Source organism: Haemaphysalis longicornis, unplaced genomic scaffold (genome assembly GCF_048455015.1).
Source record: "Haemaphysalis longicornis isolate Haplotype H1 unplaced genomic scaffold, Haemaphysalis longicornis Haplotype H1 scaffold_6, whole genome shotgun sequence".
Classification (NCBI taxonomy): Eukaryota; Metazoa; Arthropoda; class Arachnida; order Ixodida; family Ixodidae; genus Haemaphysalis; species Haemaphysalis longicornis.
The window spans coordinates 103963509-103975657 of NW_027526407.1; the positions used below are offsets into that span (position 1 = coordinate 103963509).

The 12149-nt window shown below is 42.6% G+C and overlaps 1 protein-coding gene across 1 annotated transcript; it reads right to left on the bottom strand.

Annotated features, from left to right (window-relative positions):
• Nucleotides 1-842: 842 nt before the first annotated feature.
• Nucleotides 843-11972, bottom strand: LOC144141849 (uncharacterized). Its single transcript, XM_077673336.1, has 5 exons — nucleotides 11914-11972; nucleotides 10649-10747; nucleotides 7218-7303; nucleotides 3450-3500; nucleotides 843-1408 (listed from the first exon to the last, which is right to left on the bottom strand). Exons 2-5 carry the CDS (start codon nucleotides 10697-10699, stop codon nucleotides 1249-1251), a joined length of 348 nt encoding a protein of 115 aa, XP_077529462.1. The 5' UTR covers nucleotides 10700-10747; nucleotides 11914-11972; the 3' UTR covers nucleotides 843-1248.
• Nucleotides 11973-12149: the final 177 nt, after the last annotated feature.

Consider the following 12149-nt stretch of genomic DNA (forward strand, 5'->3'; position numbering starts at 1 on the left):
ATTCAATGCGAATAGGATGGCACATGAAAGTTCCTTCTGGTTCAAAGCTGAGCGCCATTATTTGTTTCTTAGATTTTGTATCCTGTCCTTTAAGTTCCTCATCGTGGGTGCTTATGTTCAGTAGTTTGATTGGCCAGAGACATTTTGGACAGCTTTTAGAGCAGCAAAATGGGTCTATGTAGGTAACAAACAGTGCCGTAATGCTGAAACACACTTTTTTCTGATTCACTAAAAATCTGCGCACAAATATTGCCGCCCTTCCTTAACCTATTCCGTAAACCTCAGAAAACATTCTGTATGTCTCTTGTAACGCTCTGAAGTGCAAGTATTCAGTTGCAACGTGTAAAAGCAACTGCGTGTGAATCGGTCTGTCTAGCTGCCAAATCATACAGTAAAACTACTAATTTTTTACTTTGAAAGAGGCTAAGTATAGGGCACATCATTCACACAGACGCACAAGAACAATGATTCATATATCGTACACAGAAGCCCGAAGCAGTCATCCAACGGGAGATCAGACCACTCCAATGAGTAATCTGAGACGAAACAAGTTCTTAGACTCAGTAGAACAATTATATGTACCCAGTCTTTTTCCTACATTTCTGGGACGCAGTGTAGGGAGGTCAATCTATATCTGGCTCAACCTTTGACTAACAATAGTTCACCTGTCTATGTAAATAATATGAATTAGTACTGCAAACTACGGGTTATGGACAGTTGTTTATGGGCTGTTTGTGAACTAGCTAAAATACACATAAATGTTGCTGCAATGTTCACCGTATTTTTTTACAATTCATAATAATGGGCCAATCCATCAATATATTGTCCTGTAAAGTCTGGGGAATAACATTTTATTGATGCAAACCACTCATACATTTATATAAAGTCACTCAGACACGACTTGTGTACAACACTGCAGCAGACTGGACTACACTGCACTTCAGCACTCTGTCAGGCAATGATTTAGAAGGCAGTAGGAAATACTTTATAGCACCATCTGCTAGTAATCCTTCTTTCAATCACTTGTAGTCCCATCGCCTTTTGGAAAACACAGTTCGTTTACCTCCTCCTCCAGGCTTGAAGTGGGATGGGGTGTGCACTGGTTTTGTGCAATGTATATAAACACATGCACACACCAAAATTAACATTACATCAAAAGAATCAGATGAAAAACAAAACAAAAAAAACACGTTGGATTCACTGTTGGGCATGTCGCTTACTGCTAGGTTTTTCCATTGTGTTCCCCTACTAAAAGCCAGACTGAACCCTGCATCCTCGATTCCACCCACAAGTTACTAAAGCTTCATTCAATGCGACTAGGATGAGACATTTAAAACCATTTGGACTGACAGGGCACGAAAAGGGTTGGAGGAGCTCCGCCTCTTGTTGTCTTCGGGGGGCAGTGTGTCTGAAATGGGTAAAGTGCACAAGCGCAGAAGTCAATGGGATTTGCAGACACACTCAGATCATGTCTCCATTGAACATCATTAATTACTTTACATTGCTACTTTACAACACACATGAGTACAGTGTAAGAATATAGTTAGTTTTGCTTCAGAAGTGAATAATTATTTTGTTGAGGTGCTTGCAAACAGAACCAAATATTTTAAAATATAAGCGAGTATAACCGATTCCTAACAACACCTGAAATTCCCAATTTTTTAAATATGTTTCAGTAACTAGCCTACGGAAAACTAAAAGGCTCATTTAAAAGGGTTTGCAAATTTTTCCTCTTTTGTAAAACAAAAGATGGTACTCCAGCTACTGCTTTTATCTCTATGATATCGTACCTTATACATGGACACCTTTCACCTGCTGCGGTGACCTGATCCAGAAGAGCTTCAGTGTACTGGTGTACTTAGGGTACAACTATGCACTCTGACAAACTACATGATTAACCAAATTTCCCCATGAAATAGAAGCCTCTCCCCCTAACGACGACGATGGCTTAAATGCAAAGCTTTCTTCCATGCAATATTCAAAGAGGGAAGTACCGAAGCCAAGTCAACAATCAAAATGCGAACTGTCCGAGAGTCAAAGTCCAAGCGTCAATGATCAAAGATGAAACTGCCCGCGAGTCAAACTGCAAACTCACACGACGGCAAATAAATCTCTCGCAAGGAAGCTGAGCCTTTCCCTTTTACCCGTCGTCGTTGTTAGACCATTGTCGTCTCTAAAATCCAAACTGCCAAAATGTAAAGCCAAAGTCCACTGTAACACAGCCAAGTCCAAAGCCAACGCCCGCGCAGTAAACCCCCCAAAAATGCTCAGCGATCCCAATGCGATGATGGCGCAATCGCATGCACATCAGCTTCATAAAACAAGACAGTCAGGTTCGATTCCAACTACGAAAACCATTTTTTTTCGTTTCATCACCACCATCATGTTGTCCCGCCCCCCCCCCCCTTGTGTAAAGTTGGCTTTCCTGGGGTGGGTTTTGCTTATGACACTCCCACCAGCGAGACCAAAAAGCTCTGTTTTAAAAAATGTAAGTGGTAGTTCCATGAACTACCATGCCATTTCAAGGCGAAAGCCTTGCATATGCGGAAAAAAGGGATGAAAAATTAATTTTCCCTGATTTAAACAACCTTTCATGCATGCCATCATGGCATAATGACATCATAGCCACTTTCAAATTCTCTTCTCCTGTATTCGTTTTCTCTGCGCTAACAACATATAAACTGTACAATCAAAGCCCACTTTCCACGGCCCTCATTTTTCGGCAAGGTCGAATGCCTGATAATACGCGTACACAGTTGGCTTACTGGCTTCCATAGTGTGCAGGGTCAACGCCTTGTTATTGAGAAAGCTTTACCATGGACTACATTCTTCCAACATTATATATATATATATATATATATATATATATATATATATATATAGAGAGAGAGAGAGAGAGAGAGAGAGAGAGAGAGAGACAGAGAAAGAAAGAGAGAGAGAGAGAGAGAGAGAGAGAGAGAGAGAGGGAGAGAGAGAAAAATTTATACATTACATGTGAAAGATATTAAAGGCAGGCATTGCGCATACTTTTTTTAGGACACCATGACTCTGAGTACCGTAGTTGCACGATTCTAATGCACCCCTGATCGTAACGTGCAGGAAAGTTGTTACTTTATAAAATGTTCCAAAAAAAACATTTGTTTTGATTGGATTGAATTTTATTTTTGGAGGCATTCGTGTACATGGAAATGCTGCTGGCCGCTTTGTCAATGCCGGCGTTGAGCCTGACTGCAGCGCACACATAAATTTGAAGGTTACTTTTAGCAAGAAAAGTTGCGCGCTAGAATCATACGAATACAGTATGCAGCTTGACTATCACATCTAAAATGTGTTGACCAGGGAGTTTGAGCCGCACCACCTTATCAAGAGGGGAAAACTGGAGCGGGACGGTGAAGTTGGCCAAATGCCACGGAGAGATAAGAGGCGCTGCCCAAAAAAAAGCACCTCACCTTGCTGTTTCGTTGCACGTGGCCAGAAGAGTGTGGGAAAGACTGTTGTCCCTAACAGAGAACAGCGGAGCATGTTAGCAACGGTCGATTGTAAGCACTTAGTCAAAGAGCAACAAATTTTGCCCCCACCTACTAAAGAATATGCGTAGAATTCCGAACAAGCCTCCCGCTCTCTTGAATACAATGTATAGTTCAATCCAACCCAATTCTGTCTAGCAGACCAACAACCCATCTGCTACCCTTCCCTACCCTTCGTTTGGCTGTGGCGGTCGACCGTGTATTCCTCACATGAATTCTTATGCAACTTTTTTGGTGTGGGGGGTTACTCAGAGACTCCTCTAAGTCATTCTTAAATAAATCTGACTGTCTTTGAGTGATGACCAACATTCTTCGGCAAAATGTTGGATCCATGTGCATTCCTTTTTTTTGGTGGGGCATCTTTGTCGTCACCACCATGTTGAATTTTGGTGCCGCTCTGGGATAGCGCCGCCTCCCCACTTTGCTGGTGATATCAAATTGCCTTGCTCGGACAACAAACATTTGCCCATGTTTGAGTGAAGAATTCTCAGTTTCAACAAGACAAAGTTTCAAGTGCCCGAGTTCACAGTAACAATGGCTCCTTCGCTTTTTTGAACTTCAAAGTACTTTGAAAAAGTTAACGATATTATCTAATATTACAAGCGATTTGAAGTCAAGATAGTAATCATGTTTTTGACTTCAATATTCAAACGTTTTCAGTACACCCACACCCCTATAAATGAGTGTAATTCTATATTCGATAAATTATCTTATGGTCACTTCCCTTACTCATATATATACACCCGAGAATAGATGAGTGTTTCTATAATTGATAAATTATCTTATGGTCACTTCTCTCACACATGCACACGCAAGAATGCTGAAACGGTCCGTGCAGACAAAATGTGGGTTTGCTTTATTTGAAATATGGCCTCGCTAAATTAACAATGATGTCACTTTTAGCACAAACTTCATTCAAACAGGCTATTTAATTAGGAGAAAATAGAATGGCCATGCGATCCACTATATGACTTCCTGCACTAAAACTTATTATCATGGGCCAATGTGTGATTGGCTGAGACCAGCAAAAGCAAATGCAAGTTAGTCAGGGCTTATAACTGGGCCAATGTGTGATTGGCTGAGACCAGCAAAAGCAAATGCAAGTTAGTCAGGGCTTATAACTTGCAGAATGGGCTATTTGTGGTTAAATTTAATGCATATTCATTATATGCAGTAAGGATGGTGGGGTAAACAATGGAAGCTAGGAAAGTAAGCAAAAACATAGAAGCACCAGTGCATACTGCTGTTGGTACTGCGAGCACTATGCTTGTTATATGCCTTGATCTTCGCAGTCGCTGCACCGCCCGCTGCCACTTATCCGCAACGCTTATGGGAAAGCGCTGTGTGACTGATAGGGGCTCATGCAGTGTTTTGGTTCCCTTTCGCTTCTTTTTGCCTTCATGCGCTCTAAACAACTTGTTATGGTGACGTCGGTAAGCAAATAGTGCGTTTAGGGCACTTCCAAAAAGAGATGCATTTTTATAGAGTGCTCGAACGCCAACAACAGCTATGTGGAGATATGGTTATGTGTGCTTCTGGTTAGGCGTTCACGACGACCGCAGCATATCACCACTCTCACATCTGATACATCAAGCACAGCGAAATCTACTGTCGCCTTGTCTAGACCTGATATTGGCACAGTGAGAGGTTGGTTTCAATGTTTCGTTTTGAAGCCCCGACAACAAATGCTGCTTTGTTTCTAATATATACGTCCAGAAAAATGTGATTCAGGGATACAATCAGCCAATACCTGACATTAACTTGTGCCTCTTATGGGAATATAAGCCACGTGAAAAATGTTAGGTATATTTCAAGGCTGTGCGTCGTTAAATATTTGCCCACTCACACCTCGTACCCAGAACTGAGGAAAGTAATGAAACCCCAGAAAAATAAATGGTCTTTGAGTCCAGAGGAAACACAATAGCTTGTGCAGGATTGAACAAAAGCCCAGTGCAGCTTCGGAAATGCAAAAGACGTTTGGCTAAACGTAATCCCGGTAGGACTCACCACACCATCCAGATGTGAATTGCATTTCGGCACGGGGGAAGGAGGAGGAGCGGCACGCATAGCTAGTGTTGTGCGTGCCCCTCTGCCACTCGCGCGCGCAAAAGCGGCCACGGTGGAGGAAACCGGTCCTCGCCCTCTCTGACGAGGGAGCACGGCAGGATTCCCGCATTCTTCAGTCGCTCTTTCTGCTCGCCTGCTGTCCCCACAACTGTCTTGTCGGGACTTTGGGGGCTCGGGAGACAAGAAAGCGATGGTGTGGTGGTTGTCGATTCCTGTCTTTGGCTGCACCACATGGTTCTCAGATGACCGATCACCTTTACTTCAAGAACCTAGCCGTCCTTCTACACTGATAGTTACCATCATCGCATAATGTGGAGCCGTTCGAAACCATCTCTGTTCGAGGCATTTCTTCTCTGTGATTCTGATCCTACTCATGAGTTTAAATTACTGCTTGGTATTTTCTTCAAGCTTTCCTTCTAAGACTGCTAGTAAGTAGAAGGTAAAAAACAATCATAATGTCAGCAATAAGCTGAATCTAACCAAGATATACATTTTCTTGAAGCACAACCAGCATTTTTTCCCGATTCTGCCATTCCACGAAGGGTTTTTCCCCCTTCATTTAAACATGTATTCCGCTGGCGCTGCTGCGAAGTTTGCTGCCGCTCTTTCTGCTGAAGAAAGAGGTTTTCTGGATCACACAAGATGTTAACTGGTGGTTTAACTTCTCAGAGACAAATTTACAGAACACGTGAACACGAATCCAAGCACGCGCGTTCTTTTGCGTAGTAGTTTGGCATGCAGTAATGTTTTAGAGACCGAATTTGTTTTTGCTTGTCCGGTCTGTTTCCTAGGTATTATGTCAGCTTCCATTTTTACTGGTGTTCTGTTTAACTTCATAACTTTAAAATCTTTTGTTTAAATTTTCTTCTTTGCTTAAGTTTTCACGCCTTCAAGTTGAATCACAATGTTTATTTGGCACTGTTCTTGTTGAGTATCAGCAAAAGCTGAAATATTTGCTGTTTTTCTTCTTCTCTCATTTTAGCTGTACAGTTAAGAAACGATTGATATGCACACCTGTTGATGGTGTATTACCACGTCAACTGCTTGACCAGCCCGATTGATTGCAGTTCTCTTTAAAGCTGTCACTTTTTCAATTGGCAGACTGGTGTAAGTTGCTGTCTCAATAATAGCCATTTAACAAGCGTTGAACTCGCGCCATTTTTTGTAATATTGTTCAGGTCTTGGACTTCCAGCAAGGTTTATCTCGTGGATCTTGAAATAGTTGTGAAACAAATACCATTTTTCTTTGCAATAAAAATTGGAGATGGTTTCTTGTCAGTAATAATAATAATGCATGTAAATATATAGTTATTTAATACTAAGGTCCTGAGAATGCCTCAACATGGCATCAAATGGACATTGCATGATGTCATCAGGATATCTGTGAAATGTCTGCAGAAAGTTTCCATGCATTTTAAGGACATCTGGATAGTTAGACAAAAATATTTGTGTATGTCCAGTGTGAGCCAATAAGACATTGCTCGGACATCCTGTGCACAAAAATAGGATGTTCATGTAGATCCTCCCGGCATTGAATATCCCGACATCGAATGCTTTATGGTTTGCTGGGTTATATGCACGGGGAAGTGACTCTGGCACACAAGCACAGAATCTTTTACTTGCCTGTTTCTGCGTGCTGCCCGAGGCTGTTTTTCCAGGTATGTTGCTGGACGCAGCTTTTCCTGGGCCACTACAAGCTGCAGGCGGTACTGCAAAGAAAGAATTCAGACCAAGAATGTGTCAATGCACCCCGTTTGCTACACAGAAGTTTGCTGTCAACTTTCACTGTGGCTTACATTTTGCACTCTGGCTTCAGATCAATCACCTTTTTACTGTGGCTTTACACATGCGGTCGCACTGTAGTCGGTAGCGACTGCCAAAGATGTATCTGTATGTGCAACACTGCAGGCCTTTCGTCAGCAAGCGCATACTCTTACCTCTTGCTCAACAGAAGTTGGCTTAGACACCGCATTAAAGATTACCAACATGCGAGAGGGGCCGAAGAAAAAATAAATTTGTCAGGATTGCTATGCATGACCGTTGGGACGAGAGATTTCTTAGATGAAGAATCCCCCAACATCGTATACCCCTAATGATAGCTGTGATGGGGTGCTAAACGATGCGGTTTCCTCTTTCTTCTCGTAGGTGATGGTTGATTTCAAGGCCCATCTCAGTTGAATCCAAGTGACTCTTTTACAAGGCCTGGCATGGAACGAACGCCACGGGAAGTAAGGAAAGTAGGCTCTCACATTGCAATTACTACTGCTGAGCTTGATGTCCAAAGTGGATAGTGGTTTCTGAGGTTTAATGTGAGAAGTCGAGAAGTGTGAGAAGTTGAAAAAAATAATAGCAGTGTCTCGAGTTGCGTACGACAGAACCGACAATTGAAAGCTAGAGTTATGTCCGACGGAACTTTGGGCCAAAGTGCTGAGTTACGTCCAGCGTAACGTAAAGCACACAAAAAAATTTAGAGCTAACGGCACCAGCTACCATGATGTCCTATATGTGTAATCTATACGCAACATTATTGAAATGGTCGCATGTACGTTAAATGACGTCAAATTCGGAAACACCAATGCTGCTGCTTTAAGGCCAAACTAGTTACGTTCGACAACACCGGCTCCCCATCGGTCGAGTGGTCAGGAATAGGATATAAGCGCCCACACCACTGCAGCGATGTGGGTTGAAATCCCAGCTGGGTTGATGGCGTTTTTTCCTAATTAAAGGATTCAAATTTTTCTGTACTAGCCCAAGTACAGTTTTTTCCATATCCAACACATGTAAGCAAAGGAGAAGATGGGAATAAACAAAATTGAACCTCGTGCAGTGGGCGCACAGTGCCAGTTTGTAGCGTCTGCAGTTTGTGCTGATAACAAATTTACATGGGTCGAGTCTTCTATCAGACGTAATTAATAGGGCTAGGCGTCGGATATTTTAACCCGTTTCAGCGGATGGCTTTATGCATCAGTTATTTGGTTGTGTTGGTTTGGAAAAACAAATGACCAAAAATAATCATGCAGTAGTAGAAATAAGATTAATATTCTCATACACTTGTTCACACACATTCCAGATGAGGTAAGTAGGTCATCGTCATGGCACATGATGCGGGCGAGCTCGTTCGTCACACACACGTTTCTAGAATCGGGAACATCAGCACCCGCCCGGGAGTGCATATGGCGCCGATTATTCGCGGTTTGCTTACTACAAAAATAGTTTATACAAGGGCAAAACGGTATATATAACTGCCAACTCGTTTTTTGTGGCTTGTATATTTGTAGTTTTTATTCAAAATTTACGAGTTCAGAGGTACACGAACAAGAGGTACACGAACAAATATTATTGAGTTTTCTCACCAGCTTAAACCAGTTAAAGCAATTAATCGCGGCGAAAGCAATAATCGATTAATCGGAAGGTTAATCTATGAATAACCTTCCCCTAATAATATATAATTGATTAGGGATAATAGAGCGAATGTCCTGGGAGTCCTTTTTTCTTCACAGGAAAACAGAAATGTCAATAAATTTTAGTAAATCGATCTGGCTGACTAATGAAAAACGTAAGGAGGTTCTATTTTCTTCATTCCCGTCTCCTCCTTTGCTTGCATGTGTTGGATATGGAAAGAAGTGTACGTGGACTTGTACAGAAAATTTTGAATATTTTAATTGAAAAAAAAACGCCGTAAGTTCAATGTGGGAAAGTCGCTAAAGTATTGCATGCCTATTCTTTGCTTTTATCTGAGCGAAGTTTAGGTTAAAAGCGATTTTTGGGCTAACCTAATGAAGCAATCTCCCGAATGAACCAAACTTACATTTTGTCTTTTGGCCCCTTGAGGCCCATGTACTACCTTCCCTGATTATAAAATTGGGGGAAGGTAGTAAGCACAAGCTCATGCACTTGCCAAGAGCCCTGAAATCTGTCGTCTGACTCGGGACCTGCCCCAGTAAGGCTATCCACCAGTACACCAACCTTCCAGCTCACATAGTGTGTTTCATGCAAAGGTTCTTGAGGCAGCACGCAGTTTTAATAAGCAAAGATAGCCCGTTTCCAATAGCAAGATACGAACAGCAGAGTGTGGTTCATCTTTTGCAGCCTTTTGTGACGTCATCTGCATTGGCAAGGCTGTAATTTGAGGATCTAACAATACAACTGTCCAGTTTCTCTCGAACCAAACTTAATTTGTGTGGCTCAATTTAGTCGGCGATGGAGCTACTTCTTGTACCATCAAATGACTTTTTAGGCCTCCAAACGACTTTGGAACAGACCAAATAAGGCATAGGTCTACACAAAGCATTCGGATCTCTCAGATCTGGAATTCATAGGTAGGACCTGAGCAGCCGGATGGTTATCAGTGCCTTGTGTTTGTGAACTAAATGCGAAAGTTAGCTACGATGGAGGCAAAATGGTCTAAAAATGCGCTTTGCCACACCCAGTAGGATACTAAATTGCAAACCTTGGACATTGTGTTTTTGACTTTACAGAATGTGAATACTACTGTTGTCCATCTTGCATAGTATGCCTAACATATTAGTTTACAAGAGCAAAAGAAAGAACTAGCGTCAGCACCTAAGTTGGGTAGCCGCAGTAATAATTCTCTACCCAGAGCTGCCTATTGCGCTAAAAGCATATTGTGCACTTATTCCAGAAGAACCACGGTGTCCTGCAGCATTTGAATATGCCTCCACAAAACACTGCACACCCTAAGAAATCTTAACGACAAGAACAAAAAAAATAATGCCCCTTCCACCGTTACTATACTCGGCTACTGGCAGTTCATACGTATCTGCCACATTTATGCATTGTCAACACGTCATACAACATTGCCTTCGAAGGTGACTTTTTTTGTTTAGATTTCTCCCCCATTTCTACTTATTAGGCTCTACAACTACTACAGAGGTAGACAAAATATGGCTGAAGTAATTATGGCACCACAGCGTGGATGAGCTTTAACTCTCTCTCAGATTCAGTTAGTGTTCCTGGCCGAGCAAAGTGACAGCTCGTTTGCGGCGACCCTTCGGTGACCGAAGTTGTGTAGCAAGTATACTCAGGGAACTCACTACGTGAAGCCGAATTGGCAGAACAAGGCTCCCGGGCGCCAAGGTGGTCATCACCTGGTTTTCTCTCTTGTTTTGACCCTTGGGCCATGCCTTGGCTCCCTGCATCAAAGATGACGACACCTTTCATCTGCTGGTCCATAAAGAAACCCCAGGCAGAAGGCAATGAACTCGGCACACCCTTTCACGACAACAGTTTTCCAACAGCCCAGCATGTTTGCATTTCCGTATTCCTTTTATGAGGAATCAACCAATAGGACACCGCGACCACTTTTTACCCCTACACTTGGATGCAATGATAATCGATGCGTTATCACACACACGTTCTGACAGCCTCACCTGAAGCCAGCCCTTAATACTTGTTTCGTCATCGTCAACATACCTATACGAGTCCTTTTTTCTCCAAAAACTTGAATTCCTTTTCCTATTACTCTTACCTCGAAGTTTTTTTGCCCTTTTTCCCAATCGAGTTTCTTTTTAGGTAGGACCAGCTTTACCTGATACCAAGCCAAATAACGTCGTTTTTGCCCACCATTACTATTTTTATTACAACTACCCCTTTCCCTTTCTTTTTAGCTAATTACGTAAGAAGGTCTACTCCCTCTCGCAGTCACTCAACTACCACCTGCGAATTCTACTTCCTTCTTGACACATAATTATCATCATCAGCTTGGTTGTGCCTACTGCATGACGAAGGCACCTCTCTAGGAACTCCAGCCACGTCTGCCGAGAGCTAGCAGTCTAGTTTTTGCCCAAATTTTTTGTCGTTCATCCCTCTGTTGTGAACAGCAAGACCAGTGGCTGCCTTTCTTTCATCGTAACACATCCTACATGGTAGCACATACAGCCTTTCCGTCAGTTTAAGCATCTTATGACTTGCAGATGCTTCAACTTGATGGAGTACAGCTGAGGCTTTCACATGATTTGTTCAATGCTGTTCTCTGGGAAACACAACCAAGGAATCCCTCTCAAGCCCGAAAGGGCATCTGCAGAAATGAAAGGGCACGGGTGAAACCATCCACAAGCACAAAGTACAGGGGACTCAACTTCTGTGAACTGGAGCTGTCGAGCCAAGATTTAGTTGCTATTGTCCAATAAGGACCGCTCATCACCATCAAGTGCAACGTGGCCATAAGCGAGTCGCCAGTCACCACAGCTTTTTATCGAGACAGTGAGCCCACAAATATGCACACGCTAATTATTGCAGGCTTCATGTTGGCCCAGTGGAAATCCGTAGGCAGGGCCACATGCAACCTTAGGAAGCTTACGTTTGTGTGCTGGCAGGACAGTTTTTTGGGACGCTTGTTGGTTGGGCTGCCGCAAAGACACATAATATGTGGTTTTCTTTGGAGCCTCCTTCTTTTGTTTGGACATGGAAACAAGGAGAGAGAGTGAAAATGCAGCGCATGTGAACCATTCCATGCCCACCAACAGCGCAGAAATTGGTACAGACACTTAAAAAGAAAGAAATTGATGGCAAGCCAACTACGCACCAACGCAAGGA